The following is a 19,137-nucleotide window of genomic DNA, read 5'->3' on the forward strand; positions in this document are numbered from 1 at the left end:
AGCCAATTCTATCAAATCTCAAACTAAAAACATCCCTTGAAGAAAATATGTGCCATCTTTGAGTTGGGCTTGGTTGAGGGGGAAAAAAGTGGATAAATTCACCCCAGACTTAAGTGTCAATTGATTTTTGACTCATTAAGAGAATACAAGAGGGTCGGGACCCTTGCAGCAATGTGTAATTCCAAGTCTAAACCAAACCAAGATACTGGTTGGATTGGGTTAAACCGGCGCGAGTTTGATTCGTTCGGTATATTGGGTTAAGCCAATATAACCGGTCGCGAGTGTCCCGCGGCGGCAGATCGGACACTGACAGAAAAATCGCCGGGGGTGCCACGAGCACCTGGTTACCGTCTTACCCCTTGTCGAAGCCGACGCTCTCTCCTCTATACCCTGTCTCGTTTTTCCTCTCGGGCGTTAGCACAAGCATCTTGTCGGCGTGCCCTTTTGCCCGCAATATTACGAACGGAAAACATGTGAAGCAATCGAAAGAGGGGGCACGATGAAGATCGTGACTTACAATGTGAACGGGCTGAGGCAGCGCGTGTCCCAGCACGGTTCCCTCCTCCGCCTTCTCAACTCCCTGGATGCCGACATTGTCTGCTTCCAGGTCCCACCGAAACCCCTCTCTTTCCTCCATCTCTTCCCTGTCTTGCTTTTTCTTCTAAATATCTGGCAATAAATACTGAAATTTTCTAATTTTGCATCGTTCCATCAGTGGTCTGGGGATTGGTCAATGGAAAATTTAGGATTTTCGATATGTAGTTTGTCGGTCATTTTTATTTTAATATATGCTAAAAGATGATATATGGCAGGAGACAAAGTTATCGAGACAAGAACTGTCTGTAGATTTAACCATGGCTGAGGGATATGAAGCTTTTGTTTCGTGCACTCGTACTTCTAACAAAGGACGGACAGGCTATTCCGGTAAGCTGCGATTCAAATTATGTGAACAATTTGAAGGGATTATGTTTTTGATAATTCAATGCAGTTCTCGGATTGGCATAGATTTTTAGGTATAGTTTTAACGTGCACCAGCTGGTCTTGATTATTTCAGGACTGGATTTTTGAAGTTTAAAATTCTCAAAGAATCTTAATTATTACTGAACTGTTGATTTTTGATAATTAGGAGGCTTTGACATGCATGCGACACTGACTTTAATTATAAACAGTTCTCTTGTTGATGAAGGTAGATTTAGATAAAGTATCAGGTTTACTTACTGACTTTGCTTTTCTTGTTATTATTATTTTTTTTTGGTATAGGGTTTGCTTTTAAATTGAAACAGTCAACTAACTTCTCTTTTATAGATTATTAGGGTGCTTTATTGTGCATGATAAAGCAAATTATATATTGCAAATTATATAGCCTCCTCAACTTTATTCTATGACCATGTTCTTGCCAAATTTCTGGTGGATAAAATTTGTGAATTATTGATTTTTGCTACGAGGAGAAATAAGAATGCCAGTGTGCCAATGCAGTTTTTGTTCTTTAAACCCTAAAACTTAGGGGAACTTCATAAAACGGTGGTTTTTGGAGAACTGGTACATCTTACTCAATTTTGCTGAAGATATACCAGGCTGTATCACCATGTGTGATGGGGTTCCCTTGCAGAGTTTATATCCTGATCTCCTCCAACCTTGGGCTCAGTTGAAGGAAGATGTCTTAGTAATGGCCTGTCTGTGAACTAACAAGTTACTACTCCAAAAGAATTTGAGGGATATCTTGCTGTGCGGACACATATCTCATTGGATGAAGGCTTGCTTGAAGTGGCCCTCATGAGGCAACTTGCAAAAGAAATTAAAAGAAGAAGGAAAAGAAGAAGAAGAAGAAGAAGAAGAAGAAGAAGAAGAAGAAAAGGAGATGCTAGATGAGAGCTATCCAAGCAGCATCTCTTCAATTAATGAGCATCAATTAGAAGTACCAAGAGGATACTGACTTGGTTTAGGCTGATGGGGAAGGAAGAAGGTGAAGATGTCGCCCCTTTCATCCCTGAACAAAACCCCCAAAAGAAAAATCTAGGGAATTTGTGGGAAAGAAAAGATGATCATCTCAGAACTTGTTGGATTGAATTGAACAACCATAAATTTTTACTCCAAACTTTGTATTGAATTTTTGAAAAGAATGCAAGACTCCTGACTCAGTAAGATTTTCAATGGATACAAGACTCACCATGGTTTACCAAGAAAAATTACTAAAAGAATCTGAAATGCAGGACCTTATTCGTATGGCATGAGACACTGATATTAGGTAAAGCATCTGGTGATTTCCATTGAAACCCAGGGAAGGCTAAAAAGATGAAAGATGATTTTGATTGCATGTTTGATTAGGAAATGTCTGGCATCACTATAGGTGGATATTCTAGTATCCTATAAAGTGACCAGAGGTGGAATGTCTAAAATACTACCATGTTCTTCTAATTTCCTGATATTTCTCATGTCCTTAATGGTTTCAACTTTTGAATCATAGTGATGTGGCTTATGTATCATTATCACAGTTTTCTGCTGAAACCATCTCTTACTGTTTGAAAAAGAGCTAAAGATGATTTGGGATCTGTTCCCTTCTGCTTATTGGGAGAAAACATGCAAGAACACAACAAAGTACTATTTGAGGATGCCATGTGTGAAACTGCTTTTCTTCTAATCCAACATTTAATCTTTCCATATTCAGATTAGTTGGAATATGCACAAGCAATTCTTCTTCTTCTTTGCCAATGATCCCTACCGCTTTAACCATCATCTCTCTTCCTCTTTTGTACATGCCTTCCATGGCTACGACTAAACTTGTTTTGATCACAACCTATATGATACCTAACCGCATTAGCACCACACTGAGGCAAAGGAAATGGCCTTTCATTAGCATTAGCACCACACTGAGGCAAAGAAATTAGTGAGACTAAAAGCATGCCATTTATACAAGTTATTTGTAAACATTTTTTTTTTGTAAATACTAATTAGCTATTTATGTTTTTTTTTTTTATGACCTGATTCTTAAAATGCTCATGTATGCTCTGAGAATCAGACAGTGACATCCTAGTCTTTCAAGCTTTTTTAAAGTAATACTCAACGGAATAAGTTCTTTAGTTATAACATCCTGATACACATTTAGTATTGTACATAAAATATTGTGAAAAGGTTTTGATTTGCTGATAAATTAATATAAATAATGTGCTTTTTAAGTAGATACACTTTTTTTTTTTTATGGGACTTTTCTATGGCTAGGGAAAATTAGTTAGATATGATTTTGGAAGCTTAATAATTTCAAAGACTATTGTTAGATTTTGCTATCACTTTTCATCATTCATGGATAATTCATGGCTTGTTAAGGAAGATTTCCAGAGGGTTTGTGAAACCATCTCTCTCAAAGTCATCCATTAAATCCTTCCTTACATCTAGTCATTGGCAAATTACCATATATGAAATTTTTGCAGGAACTGTTCCCCCTTCTTTTTGTTTTCTTGATACAAGTTCCCCCTTCTATTTGTCATATTATTTCTACATCCATTTCTTTCTTGTCATATTAGTCTTTTATATTTACCTTTCCAGGTGTTGCAACATTTTGCCGGGTCAGATCTGCATTTTCCAGCAATGAAGTGGCTTTACCAGTAGGAGCAGAAGAAGGATTTACTGGCCTTCTTGAATGCCTAAAAAAGAGGGAGATAACAAGGGATTTCCTGCGTACACCTTTGGAAGTGGAAGGTCTTGAGGATATAACAAATGAGGACCTATTGAAGGTAGACAGTGAAGGGCGTTGTCTTATAACTGATCATGGCCATTTTGGTGAGTCTTTTTTTTTATCAATTTCCAGTGCATTCTCAGAATATCATTATTCAAAACTACTCGGAATGAGTATCTTACCATCAAAGATTGCACACATGCAGGATGCATTTAAAACCCTCAAGCCTACATGGTGGCTGGGATTCCTTCTTGTTGCTCTCTATAACATTGCTTAGATGTCCATTTTATTAATATCTATGATGGAGCTTATTAGTGTTAATTCTGCAGCCCTTTTCAACATATATGGTCCTCGAGCTGAGGAAGATGATAAAGAAAGGATCCAATTTAAACTTTTGTTTTTCAAAATGTTAGAGGTAATCTTTTTGTTACTTTGTGTTGTGCATGGTAAAGGATTTTGCACCTTAGTTCATGGAGAAACTCCATTATATTTTTACTTATTTATCATGTCTATTTTTTGGTTAGTTGCACAAAGGGTTCTGTTCAAAAGGTTGTAAACTTTTTATAGGCAACAAATTCAATTTACATTTCATCTGTTATATACCGAAATGCTAATTTTGTCCATTAAACTTTTCACATTCTATCCTAATTCTAGTTTTCCCATACTATATTCAACCAGTTTACATTTTTGGATCGTTTACTTCATTTATATGCCACTTACATTTTATGTAACAGAAGAAGTCTCTTCTACAGAGAGAACATTATTGTATTGGGTCCTAAGATTAAAAAAAAAAAATAGAAGTTTTTATGTAGGATTTGTTTCTCGGAGAACCACGGTTGAAGAAAACTCCTATTATTTTCAAGAAGAAAATGGGAAAAGCTAAGTTTGCTCTTTTTTTTTTTCTTATTACCTCTATCTATAATTTATCATCTTTTATTTTTATTCCTTATTTTGTGACTAAAGTAAATTTTTGTGGAAACACGCTCTTTAGGGTTTTTTTGTTTTAATTTTTGCTTATCCTACTTTTACAGAGTTAACTTGTTATTTTTAACTCTTATGTTATGTATTCATTCCTGTCATTGTTCTTATGCTGCATCAGCATGAAATTCTGCTCCAGATTACTAGCCAACTTCAGGATTTTCTTCTGTTTTCTTTTTCTAATTTATAAAATGCTATTCTATTTTCATGGTTATTATATATTTTTCTGTTTTATCTATTGTTTGTGTTTAATGTTTATTAATACTATTTCAGTTTACTTCGTACTTATGTTGATTTTATTGACATTCTATTCCCATATGTTGCATGTGCCGGTATGTTAAATATAGATGTGTATATACTGACTTGACCTATTCATGGGATATAGTTCATCAATGTGATTTATCTTGTGCTAGTGAGTGGTCTACAAAAGTGTTGAGTCTTCGAAGTCAACTTGTCATGTACAGAGCAAGTGATCTTGTCGATGCGCGCATTCACAAATAACATTAGGGGAGTTAATGTGGGTTGGCTTGTAAAATGCATGGTTGGATCATGCTGTTTGAATAGCTGTTCAAACTTGAAAGCTCATCTTGCCTGGGGACTTCTTGTTGCACAACTACTTGTTTTTAAACTATTATATAAAATTAGCAATTTGCTTGGTTGTCATAAAATAGAAGTAAGTTTGTAGTAAAAAGAGATAATTTAGATGTGAATTTTTGGACTCCTGACCAATTTTTGCATGCTTCCTGTTACCTTTCTATAGTTTCATGATTTCTGCATGTATTATGACATTAACAGCATTTTGCTCTGTAACTTTTTTGTTCTTTCTTTTCAGATGATTCCTTTTTTGTTTTAATTTTGTAAAAATTTATGAAAATGAATCTTTGGTTGTGTACTAATTTCATCAATTGTGGTTGTAGAAAAGATTGGAATCTCTCTTGACTCAAGGGAAGAGAGTTTTTGTTGTTGGTGATCTGAACATTGCCCCTGGTGCTATAGATAAGTGTGATGCAGAACCTGGTTTTGAGAAGAATATGTAAGTTTCTATTATATATTTCATTCGGTTGGTCATGTTATCTAATAATTGTTTACTTAAATAATTTTTTATATTGTAGTGGGAAGCTCGTTAAATAGATTATAATCAATATGTCTAACAAGCTGATCCTATAGGCATGTTGTATTTTTCTAGAATTTGATTATCAGAGTTGTTCAATATGAAATAATAGTGGAAAAATATTGTGTTTATCTTCTTGTTACCAACCCTTCGACTTTGAAACTTTATCTTCCTCTCCTCTAAAGGAGATACACCATCCTATGATAGTCATTTTCTGATTTGTTGTTGCATAGCTATTGCTATGAGGATCCATGCGGACGTGTATTTAATTCCACATTGGATATTCGCTAGGAAGATCTTGGGCACCTATATATGGCTAAAAAATTCAAATAATACCTTATGGCTAGTCTTTTTGAGTGAGATCTTAGGTTATTCCCAATGGTATCAGAGCGGACCCCGCTCATAACTCATGTGGACTAGGGGATACTGCAGTATGACTTAATTGGGCTGATCATGAGCTGGTCATGGTGTTTATAAATGCATGCATGAATTTGACCCATAGCCTGGTGAGGATGCCAGGACTTCAACAGGGAGAGTATATGAGGACTCATGCGGGTGTGTATTTAGTTCCACATTGATTATTTATTGAGAAAATCTTGGGTACTTATACAGGGCCAAGGAATCCTAATAATACCTCCTGGCTAGTCTTGTTGGGTGAGGTCTTAGGTTATTATACTTGCACCTTCAGTTTTTATCCTTTGGAGTTAACCTCTTTCCACCCAACCATGTAGCTAACCTTTTCTCCTCCTGTAACTCCTTTTGCTTGTCCTATATCAACTGAATGCTAGAAATTAGGGTTCCATAATGTCTTAGCTTGCTATAGTACCACCAGTGTATAGGTTTGCTATATTACCGATAGTATGTTTCGGTGCTTATATTATGTTATTAGTGAAGGAGGAGAAACATTTTCTCCGCGTAGGATCTTCCAGATTTCATCAAATTTGGGACGGAATAATTTTTAAAAAATTTATCCTACATATTTCAGATCTAATTCTCTAGATTTAATTTTATTATCTGATATTTAAAATTTAAAATTAAATCTAAAACTATGATGAAAGAAGAAGTACCTTAAGGGTAATCTGATTACCCTGTAGATGATCTCTGCACAGCTCGAGACTCTGATGTAGCCACGCAAGCGTCTGGCCTCTACCGGTATCCACTCAGGTAGGATCTGGAACGTCTTCTCCTCGCGAATCTATGCTCCAAAAATCAGATCTTTATCTGATTTAAAAGTGCTTTAGAACTCCTTCTGAAGTTGGAGCAGCAGCTTGTCGAAGATGTCCTGTAGCCTTCTGTTCCAGGCGTCACCACGCCTTAGATCTCTACCAGATGGACGTCCAACTTTTTGGACGTGAAGAGGGGAGGAAGGAGAGCAGAGAGGACGTGGAGAAGAGGGTAGGGGGTGGCAGCTATTGGGTTTTGTGCATAAAATAATTTCTTCCATGAAACCCTAGGTGCAGCAGGGTTTATATAGACCCTGTATGCTGCGCAGTGCCACATCATTCAACCAATCAGAAAATTCAATAAATTCTGAAAGAATTCTGATTCGTGGAGTGATGTCATCTGATCACAACAGATAAGAACCCCCACCCTCTCTCCTAAGTTGGCGCCAACAATGGATAAGCTCAAACAAGGTGGCGCCAAAGAGTCCAAGTTTATCAGGACTCTTTGGTTCTTATCCATTTGGGGCGCCCACTTAAATCCAATTGGGCTCATACCATAATCTGATTATGGCATCCAATTCAATTGGGTTTAGGCATGTGGACACTCCACAAAAATCCTCCAATAAGCCCTCTTCAGTTTAAGACCCATATGTCAACTTTTGACAGATGTCTTAAAATGAAATTGGCAGGTGCTAGAAATTAGCAGGTGTTGTCTTAAATTTATCTCATGAATTAAGACAAGCCTTTTCTGAGCTGGACAAGCTTCATTTAGACTGAGAGAAATCTTCCTAAGGTTCTCAGGATGAGTCAAATCATATTTGGCTCAGTAGAGACAATAGATTACACGAGGAGAAAGTTAGGCTCAATCGTGTGCTAGCACGATTTTCTTGAACCTAATTGGATCTTATCCAAATCAATTGAGTTAGCCCAATTGATGACATCCAGACCCTAATCCTTGTTTGTGTGATCCAGTTAGGTTCAATTCCGTATAGTAATGAGACATGTCGTGATCTCATCATCGACATCATCGAAGCTCCTTTCGATGGATCAGAACTCTTCTGATTCAGACAATTAGAATGATCGATCATCAATATCATTCTAATTGCTCCTAAAATTCACTAGTGACACCTAACAGTATGTGGTGGCAATCCATCAGAACTGAAGATGAACCTTTCGGTGCAGATACCTGTGTGATTGAGTTCCTCTATCATGAGTCCCGACGGAATTAGGGTTAAGGTGAACTCGTCAAACCCAACATCAGTCATATGAGTTAATCGATCGATCCGAGTCCGATGTGAAACTCCAATGGTAAACTCTTTTCCATTATTTCACTCTGCCATGGCCATGGGCTTAAGGACTAGATCTTTCGATCATCATAGGACTACTCTCATCTACCGAGGTTGATAGATCCCATCTTGGTGCGATCTAGTTCCTACAATGAATATGCTACAGCCAACATACACCTCAAGGTTCCGAATGGCTAGGAGACCGAGTTATGGTGTAGTCAAACTATAATACACTCAAGGTGAACTGTCGATGCACCTCAGGTCAAAGAACTAGACACACAACTGCAGTATCGAGCTAGTCATCGACGAGAAGGTAGACTTCCTTATGACTGCTCGAAGTGGTCACGCTCAGTACTCTCGTTCTCAACGAATACTTGTACTCTCGCTCCGGTGTCTCCACACCGTAGACTCAAGACACATCTATCCTAAGGAAGCGATCGTACACCAACCTTCCGGATCGATCACCATCCTCGTGATGATCCTATGGTCAGGAGCTGTTTATGAGTTAGTTATGTAAATTCATGCTTTAAATTTTCAACTCTTGAAAATATGAATTTACATTCCCACTAACTCAAAGGATGTATCACAGACACAATGTACACAATGTGATAGAAGAATAACCCTTTTATTTATTTATAGTCAAAATTACAAATTTGTCCTTAGATTTGTATAGGAATATGTCAGCCGATCTGGCATATAGGGCACACATCTAACAGTTAGTGTGCATGATATAGTAGTATTATCAAGTTTTTTAAGTTTGCTTGTATTGGTCATGTGTGGACATACTAGCAATTTTGCTGACTGCAAGGGCATCTTCGGAAAGAGAGGGAAAGCACTGGAGGAGGGGACAGCATGGGAGAGCGGGAGAGGGTGAACAAGGCAATTAAAGAGGTCTTTTTTTCTTTTCTTTTTTCCCTACACGGATTAGACCCCACAACCCCTGCATTCACTATCTCTGGCTCTCTTGTTCCGTCCCTTCCTTCCTCGGGAGTCAGGACTCCCCTCTCTAGCCTATCCTGCCAGACCCAAGAGGAAGTTCCCAACAACAATTCTCTCTCTTATACATACACATCTACATGGGTGAACACATGTAGATACACTCTGTGGGGTGTCCTATGCATGTGATTTTCTTTCCAAACTCATTGAAGATATAAATGTGGTTGCCTCCCCAAACTCGTTGCATTCTTTGTAGTTTGTATCATCTTGTTTTCTAGACCAGTGGTCAATAGCGAGCACAACTATAAGAAACTGATAGTGTTTTTGTTGGTCATGCATGATAAAATTACCTAATTATTCTTGATTTTTCCACATTTGATGTTGCAGGAAAGACCATTTTTCTGCATTGTAAGATGGTATATGTGTTTTTAGGGGCACGCATGCGCGCGCACATGTGTGTGTGTGTGATCTAATGGCCATGCTATTAGAAGACTAGGTTCCAAATGTAACGATTCCCACTTCTCTCTCTCTCTCTCTCTCCCCCTCTACAGGCACACACATGCACGTGCATATGTATATGATTGTATATGTGTATGTATATGCAGACATATCAAAACAAATGTATGTATGTCAAGATATTTATTTTTTGATGCATTCGTATCGATTTTCTTTTGTTAAGAATGTTGCACTTTGTTATTTAATTATCTAATTATCCATCAAGCTACCAAACTAAGGGCTCTTTCTCAGGTCTTGGTTAAGCTATCAGCTGTTTCCAAGACAACAATAATAACTGGTTTCTTCTACTGCATTGCAGGTTTAGGAAATGGCTAAGATCTTTGTTACAAGAATGCAGAGGTCCATTTTTCGATGTTTTCAGATCAAAGCACCCAGAGAGGTACAAATCACTGCCACATTCTGAACTGTGTTTCAAAAGTCTAAACAATGACTATAAATAATTATGTATACTGTTTCTGAATAAAATGAAATCATCAATCGATTCAATCCTTTATATTGTTTAGTTCTTCCTGCATGCTGTAGAGTTGTACCTTTGTGGGCATGCTGGTAAGCCTGATATTAAATAATTGAGTCCAATATTTTCGTGTGCATTTAAAATATGAGTAACTCTTTTTCATTAGGTAACTCTGTAGATAACAGTTAATTCCTGTGGAACCAGATATGCAGTGACTTAATATATTGCAGTTATGATTCAAGTGGCGTGCTTCTCCTAATATGATTATAACAAAGTGAAAAAAATAAAAACTACATCATTCTTTTTCCATCGGTCGAAAATGAAGATAAAGCAGCAGATACTGGAGCTAATGCATTCTCTTGGTACTTATTAAAGCATAAAGCCAGATAAATAATATCATAGAGTGTAACATATGAAACACAATACTTAGGGGTGCATCTATAATAGTCAATGAAAGAACTCCATGATGTGGAATGCATATACTTCTTGAAATTATGTAAGTGGACGTCACATGAGTCATTTGTCCATATATCATGGACATGTGATAAACTGCTACATAAACCGGTGTGCTCACTCACAAGTTGTATTAATATATTAGTTAACAGCACTATAGCTGCTATAGTATCTTTTAGTAGCACCACTATCAGACTCAAGGTGGACTAGAACATCAACAGTTCACTATGAGAGATGGCTAATTATAGGATACAATAGATTCACCTATAGAAAATATGTATTACTTTTATAAAGGTACCTGGATAGTTATAAGATACAATAGATTCTCCCATGGAAAATGTGTAATACTTTTACAGAAGGTACCTAATTTTCTGATATAAGGTGACCAAGGTGCTAAGTCCAAAAAGAGAGTTAGTATTGAAAGTTGAAGAGCAAATATTGGATAGATTGCTTTGATGTATTGAATCTACCATTGGGGGAGATGGTTTAAGAAACATAGGAATTATGGTAGTCGAATTTCTTCCGAGGTAATTTATGAATGCAGCACATGACAAAATAACAAAGAGATATTCTCAACATGAATTATATCTACATCAATAATTCTAATGTTCCATCACAGCTTATCAAGCATACCACAGCTGTTCATTGCAGCTATCCATCCACAGAAGAGAAAAAGGTTTTCCTTTCCAGATAATGGTAATGACAAGTTATCTAATCATTTAGTTTTAAGATACTCACCAACTGATCAGATGCAGCCATCCATTAGTTACACCTCTACACTGAATCAAACATCTGTTTCACTTATTTATGTATTGAAATGAAGGATCAGCTCCCTTATTCCACTGAATACTCCTTTATCTTGAATCACAGCTATCTGCCAACTACTTGTTTTCCCTTTTTACCAAAAAGCTACTTCTTTCCCCTAAATTGGTCATGTGCATTGCCCTTATGAAATAATTTTTCTGTTGGTTGACAAGGAAAATTGTGATTCATCAAATATGTCTTTTCAATCAAGTATGCACATTAAACATGCCAAATAACATTGCAACAATTGATGGAAACATCTCATAATTTGGTGAGATAACAATCGTCCATGGCAGACTCATTGTTCTTGATCCCTCATTTGCACAACATGTTACTAAATAAATTGAAGGGACCACAACCATTCATAGTACATCAGATACTTATGTCTCTCGATTGATTGATTGATGGGATCATAACCATCACTTGAAATACTCTTTTCTTTTGAATTAGTCATGTACAAGACTGCTAAGTGCTTGTTTAGGTATCCATGCATGTAGTCAACTTTCTGTAACCAGGAGGAAAGAACAGCTGGATGCTTATTGATGAGCTGCTTGGTGCCACAACTTGGTCTCTCTGAGTTTTCAAAGAAACTGCATTCTTTCATGTTTTGATGGAGCCCTCTGGGGCATAAAACAAAATCCAGACCCTCCTTTGATTTGATCTGTGATTTCCCAACATCTGACCTGCATTGCCAGTGTTACATTTTCTTTTCCCTCGGTCAGATTTATGAGAATACTGCCTTGATTAGATGTACGTAAAAAAGTGCTGATCTCTCTCTCTCTCTCTCTGGGTGTCTGTCTTTTTCTGTTTCACACGCACATGCATTCGTTACTGTTGAAGTGTTAAATTGTCAAATTGTATTTCATTTCATGTGATATGTTCTCATGATTTTCTTTATTTTCGTTACTTATTTGCATCTTTTCATCTATTTGATGCAGAAAAGAAGCATATACTTGCTTTCCACAATGTGTTGGAGCTGAAGAATTCAATTATGGTTCAAGGATTGACCATATTCTTATTGCTGGACCATGCTTGCATCAAAATCATAATTCAGAAGGTCATAACTTTTTAGATTGCCATGTGGAAGTATGTGATATAATGACTCAGTTCAAACGAGGAAATTCTGACAATACACCCAAGTAAAAAATCAATAACTGATTATGTGATGTACAATTTTGCATTTGATGGATGTGACCTAACATCACCTGATCTGCAGGTGGAATGGAGGGAGGAGTAGTAAATTGGAAGGTTCAGATCATGTTCCTGTTTATGTTGTATTAAGAGATATCCCCGACCTTTCAGCACATGATACTCCATCTTTAGCTGTGAGATATATTCCTGAGGTTCGCGGGTGGCAGCAGACTATTGGTGAGGAAACCATTCTCCAGTAAAGCAGACAGATTTTTTCCATGAAAATATTGAAATTTAGCCTCTTTTACTTTATCTGACAAATTTAAGATCCATTTATTGCAACATGTGCCCATGACTTTGCAAATGTGCACGTGAAAACAATATCTGGGAGAAAACATCAAGATTTAAGAGTGGAAAGCTTGCTCGTCTCCTAAGTGATATGCACCTTGACAGGATCACTTTCATATTTATATACTTCTTAGTCCTTATGATATAGTTTCATGTTCTGGGTGCTGTTTAAGTTTACATTTAACTAGTATTGCCTTAGCAAAGGGGTACATTGGTTATGAAGTATATGGAAGTTTAATAGAGGGCAGAATCATGCTCAGGTTGTTTGCAGACTGGCAAATATGATTAAGTAGGCTCTTTATTATGTGGAAATATCTCCCAAAAGATTTTGATGAAACCAGAAATTCTTTTGCTTATTATAGCTTAACAAGAAATGGGAGGCGTGGCTATCATAATATTATAATCCTGTCATCTTAAATTGTGCAAAGGTGCCAGTAAGGTGAAAAATCAAGCAGGATCCATATTAGTACAGGTGGAAGAAAAACTAAATTTGCTGGAGGGAGCTCAAACTAGGACTTGGCTAAATCACTGACTGCCTCTACTTCATTAAAATCTTAGCTCTGCCACTGTTCCCTCATTTTATTTCTAGCACCTATATTATGAGATAAGGATAATAAATAATAAAACAAGAAATAGATGATGATGGTAGTTACTGACAGGATGTCTTCGATGGACTAGAAGATCTGAAGTGTTTTACAGGGGTGATGACAGCAGCATAGTTCTGAAGTTTACTCATCAGTATTTTGTTTTTGTATGCATGCTTCTACAAGTGCCAATGGATTGATAAACAAATGTCAAACGTGTGAAAAAACTTTATTACCTGCCAGTAACTAGTACATGAAAGTCATGGCACAGAAGTGAAAGAACTGAACAACGTTATGTAATGACAATGATAGCAATTAGCAAGTAATGCGCATAGTCAGACTGAAATTTACTAATCGAGGTTGATGAAAAAAAGACAAGCACAAGAAGTTTGGAAGAGTCAATGTTATGCAAGGTTGTTAGAAATTTACTAATTGAGGTTGATGAAAAAGAGACAAATTCCAGAAGTTTGGAAGAGTCAGTGTTGTGTGAGGATCGTGTACATGAATATCCATTTGAGTTTTTCTGAATGTTGCTTTATAAGATGAAAATACAACCTCTTATTCATACACTCCAGTGCAAACATTCATATCTTGTATATGCAGACATGTACATTATGCGATATTCATTATAATATATTACTACTCCCTCAACAACTTCTTGATGCAGCTTTCATTTCCTGATTTTAGAGCTTTTCTGGTAATTACCAATCATATAACACTAATAAGATAAGCTTTTCTTTTATTCTCACTCACAGACATGCATGTGCATATTGTGTTATGTTTTTTTGGTATTTTTCCATATTAATTTGTAATAAGGCAAGTGTTTTTCATAAAGTATCCATGAAATGTAGTGTAGTTTTAAATTATCCCTTTTTACTTGTCAGATTATTATTACTGGTCCAATTTACTAATTTTATTATTTGTTATTATTATTATTTGTCAAATACCATGTTTAAATGACTATTATTATGTTTGCATGCAGTGTCATTCCTAATGAAAAGAAAAGTTTCAAGCAATTGTAAACATCACAGCCTGTCAAATTTCTCATCAGTTGAAGACACTTTGATAGAAAATTGTGGTGAATGTGATGAATGCAGCCTAGATTGTGGGACAAAATTACAGCAGGTGAATGCATCAGATGTATCTCATTCCTCAAGCCAGGATCTTCCCAATTTTAACTCGGGAGGAGAAAGTCTCAATTCAAATGTAGTTCAAGGTTCAGATATCACTGTTGATGGCACTCAAAACACATCACTTAAGCTGAAGGCCGAGACAGCAAGATCTCTATCTCACTGCAAATTGAAATTAAAGAAAAAGGGTGGATATGGTACCAGCACTCAACTGACATTGACATCCTTTTTCCAGAAACCTAATATAGTTAGGACCATTGGCATGGAGAATGTGAATACTGGTAGCTCATCTACTCCAAAGGATACTGAAAAATCGAGAGATGATTTATCCCATGCAACAGAAGGGGCAGGTAAAAAATTTACCGAAAATGTCGAAGATAGTTCTGAATGGAATGACTTTAGCATAAGTTCACATGTTCAAGAACAGGGCTATTCAGATCCATCCTTTTCTGATAGAAAAGATAAGGATAGTGTTGCAATATTGGAGTGGCAAAGGATTCAAGAGAAAATGAAGAAGAGCTTACCACTCTGCAAGGGTCATCGTGAACCTTGTGTTTCAAGGTCTGTGAAGAAAGGCCCAAATATAGGTCGTCAGTTCTATGTTTGTGCTCGTGCCAAGGTATGCTGATAATGTTGCTATTGATCTATATGTCTGATAACTGCTCAGATTTTTATTATAGGTTTCAGCAGGGTGATCAAATAGGGTAATATTTAGAGGACTTTTAAATGAGATTACCAGTTTTCAGTACTCATCACATCAGTAAGGTCTTGAATCAGGGAGAGGCAACGGTACCATAAGTTAAGACTTAAATTGCAAAAGCTGGATAGCTGCTGAAATATGTTTTAGCCTTTGACTGAAGATATAAACCCAGCTGTGAATTTGAGTCAAACTTTATTTTAGGAGATTACATTCAACCCAGTTCCACTATCTCTACCAATTAAATCTTAGGGTCTATTTGGTTGGGGGTAATCTGACATGGGAAAATGAATCCCATGTCAGATTATCATGTTTGGTATGAAAAAGAGAAGAGAGAGATGGTAAAAAAAATGGTGGGTTCTATGCTTATTTTTCGATGAGAGAATGTAAAACAAATACCATGGGAGGGTTGGTATTTGGTGAATTCTTGAGTGACGGTAATCCATACTTGACAAAAATATTTCCGATAAAGCTACATATGTAATCATTAAATTTGTTTGATGTCTTTTCAAATTCGTTATATAAAGAGCTTTTACAAAAAAAAAAAAATTAAGACGGAGATGCCAATATGTAAAGGGCTATGTGATTATAATTATTATATAAAAACTAATTGGAGATGATAATGCTATCCTAGGATTAAAAAAAAAAATTATGTTGAAGGATATATTTGTAAATTTGATCATATTCCTATATAGATTTACCTCTAACCAAACGTAGTAATCTTTTTTCCGTATCATTTTTTGAAGTAATTTTTCCACCAACCATAGTGAAGGTTATTTTCCTCCGCAATCATTTTTTCCAGATAAATGATTCCTAAGAATTGTTAGATTATCCTGTAATCTACCGTACCCTAACCAAACGGACCCTTAGAAGATTTTATAGAACCCCTATCTCTTATTTCTCAACATGTATATCTACGCTGAAAATCCGGTCCTATCTCATATCTTATACACACTTATGCCATGATAGCAGCAGGAATTTTCTTGTAGATTGGCTTCTGCTTTAGCCGTACCTTACATGGTGGACCATACTGTATTAATCAGACAAAGGAGAGTAAGGTCCTGCTGAATTCCTAATTTTTCATGTCTAGCTTTGTCCATCTGATTACTACAGAGACAAGCAATCGGACATAAATTCTTATCGCATCCTCAGAATTTGGTAACTTCATTAATAGCCAATTTCCACTGACTATATTAGATAGATATCATATTCATGGAATACATTTTGCTTTCAAGATAACTTGATGGTGAAGTGGAAGGCATGCAAGAACTGAAATCAAGTAGTCTCACAAATTTGATGATAATTATGTTCATGTGCTTTTTAATTGTCCTATTCCCATCTATTGATTGATCGATGATAGATAGATTGGTCCATCTATCCATCCGTCGGTCCATATATTCACTCTTGCTGATTGGGAAGCATGATCAAAGTTTATTGGGAAGCATTTTGATCTGCTGAGATTCTTTCTTTATCAATAAACTCTTTTATCTGTATTTGAAATATGTTTGGGACTGCTGGTCTTTTATCCATGGTCTTGGTTATGTCCTGACAATGACAATAAGCCAATATTTAATGTCTTTTTTCAGGGACCTGCATCTAATCCAGAAGCAAATTGTGATCATTTTCAGTGGGCCTCTGTCAAATCCAAAGAGAAACGCAGGTGAAAAATGGTCAGTCACAGGAAAGTAATACTTGATATCACCTCAGTAGCGCAGTGCAGCATGTGCAATCCTACCGATCCCATTGTAAATTACTATGACTCCATTTAGTATTTTTGTTGTGCAGAATATATATATATTCTGTAGGAATTGCAAAGGCTGCTGGATAATAAATTGAAATTTGAAGTCTATATCTTGCCAAGGACTTGCTTTCCATGTTTGACTATGATGTTAAATCCGCAATCTTTGGAATTACACATCCATCTATTATTGCCTTGATATCCTTCTGTGGATCTCTTCGCACTTTTTCAGGAGAAAATGACTCGCTGCAAATTAGTTCCAGTTTCAAACAATGGGCTAGGATTTGCCTTGAGGGACCCTATCAGACATACTCATCGCTTGATATGATGATCTCTGCAGAAGTTGCGGGAAAGATCAGGCTGTCCACCTAATGTTGTATGTTTTTGGATGGAGCAATCAGTATTTTATTTTCAGAGATTAGCCACAAAGTTTTGTATATCATTCAGCCATGCATAAATTGAATCAGTTTTCATGTTGCAAGATCTATTCTTTTAGATAACGTCATCGTTCAATTATCTTTTCTTAAATGCAGATGGGTATCAACCACATGGCACCTCCAACCCTTCAAGGCAAGAGAGGTCGTTCTGTACATGGTCCCCTTTTTTTCTCTAATTTTTTACCATGTTGCATTTGCTGTTTGCTCTCTGTTATTCAAGAGCAGGAAAGAATAGAGATGCAAATACATCTCCAGAAGAAAGCAATGCAAGAAAAGAAAAATCAAAGAGCCAGTAAATTCACTGACCAAGATGGTCCTTTATCTGTAGACCAACTTGGCTTGGAATTTTTAAAAGGATTGCATGGCTAAGGAGGTGATGAAAATTATGCCACATAAAATGGGTGTATTAGTTTTGCATCTCTATTATATTAAATTGTGCGAGTTGTTGCTGCCTAACTTATCATTACTCACTTCTCCCATGTCATCGCTACCGTCCACGTGTAAATGTCCCATACAACAGGCATAACCCACCTATCTGTGGGGAAATAAGTGGGTCAGGTTAATTGTGGATTTGATGATGCAGCTTGACTCTGATTCGATCTGGCTTGGCTCTACGGTTCGAGTTTTAGAGAAAGATGCCACTCATCAGTTTGATGCTGTTGTGAGCCAGGTTGGGCGTGCTGTTGGGTCTGATGTGGATCGGGTCTAAGTTGTGCGGTTTAGACCTGGACTTTAGCGCCGACTTTCGTTCGGTCAGTAGATATGTCCCAGTATCGTAAGATCCACCAGATCTAGTCTTGACCATTGGTCTATGCCCATTATATGAGTTTTGACGTGGAACGTTGCTTGGATCCAAGTGACTTAGATCAGGATCCGTCTATTGCATTATACTTGTCTTTGAAGTGTTCACTACACTCGATTGGAGGCACTGTCATGTGAAGTAAAATCCAATTTTCAATAACCAAAGAAAAATTCATACGAATTGCAAACATTATATTAAGACGATATGATACGAGAATACATTTTCCTTTTCATGATTTTTTTTAAATAATTAAATAATTAGGTATAAATGGATCAGTAAAGAATTGCCCAACCTATTTTGCCAGCAACGGGTTGTATCTTTTGTGCTTTGAGAACTGTGCAGATGGATGAATGACCGAGTTCGGAGCATTTTGAGATTTGTGCAGTGGGTAATCCAACAGCACAAAGGTGAACCCTTCTTTCACGCAAAAGAAACAAACCCCATTGATAAACGGGCCAAGCACTTGGTAGAGGTGCACCCTTGGGCTTAGCATGATCGCTGCCCTTGTCATAATTTGGCTAAGCCATGAACGCCAATGCATAGCATGTACTGTACTACAAAAACTGAATCAGACAAGCTGCTGTTGAATCTATTATCATTAAAGAAAAAGGTCTATTTAGAGGCTGCCTTCCGTAAATGGTGGACAGTGAAATTCTAAAATAATTTTTTATCTAATTTCTGGTGCTATATAATATTTAATATATTTTGCAAATTTCAAAAGTATCTACTAACAACGAGACATGAAGCGAAAATTAGGTTTCTACTTTGAGAAATTATTTATTAGAATTATTCTATTATGTGTATCTTATGTTATTCAATAAAAAATATTATATCATTTATTATTAAAATTAAAAAAGATTGACTGTTATCCCAGCTTAGTTGATAATTTGAATGAAAAA

General features: G+C 36.6%; 1 protein-coding gene across 4 annotated transcripts; it reads left to right on the plus strand.

The window, feature by feature from the left end:
• The first annotated feature begins 283 nt into the window (after window positions 1–283).
• LOC105055065 (DNA-(apurinic or apyrimidinic site) endonuclease 2) lies at window positions 284–17,858 on the plus strand. Of its 4 annotated transcripts, XR_012135865.1 has the most exons (12): window positions 284–607; window positions 813–924; window positions 3,541–3,774; window positions 4,000–4,085; window positions 5,566–5,681; window positions 9,959–10,039; window positions 12,310–12,510; window positions 12,588–12,739; window positions 14,417–15,183; window positions 16,848–17,006; window positions 17,232–17,375; window positions 17,533–17,858. XR_012135865.1 is itself a non-coding variant. In XM_029267596.2 (11 exons), the coding sequence occupies exons 1-10, from the start codon at window positions 500–502 to the stop codon at window positions 16,923–16,925; spliced, it is 1,935 nt and encodes a 644-aa protein (XP_029123429.1). In that variant the 5' UTR covers window positions 284–499; the 3' UTR covers window positions 16,926–16,931; window positions 17,232–17,527. The 4 variants fall into 4 exon arrangements, 2 of the variants coding, with proteins under 2 accessions (XP_029123429.1, XP_010935073.1); XR_003802240.2 differs by lacking the exon at window positions 17,533–17,858 and having other exon boundaries at window positions 17,232–17,527; XM_029267596.2 differs by lacking the exon at window positions 17,533–17,858 and having other exon boundaries at window positions 16,848–16,931; window positions 17,232–17,527.
• Window positions 17,859–19,137: the final 1,279 nt, after the last annotated feature.

This window comes from Elaeis guineensis, chromosome 12, assembly GCF_000442705.2.
Source record: "Elaeis guineensis isolate ETL-2024a chromosome 12, EG11, whole genome shotgun sequence".
Lineage (NCBI taxonomy): Eukaryota > Viridiplantae > Streptophyta > Magnoliopsida > Arecales > Arecaceae > Elaeis > Elaeis guineensis.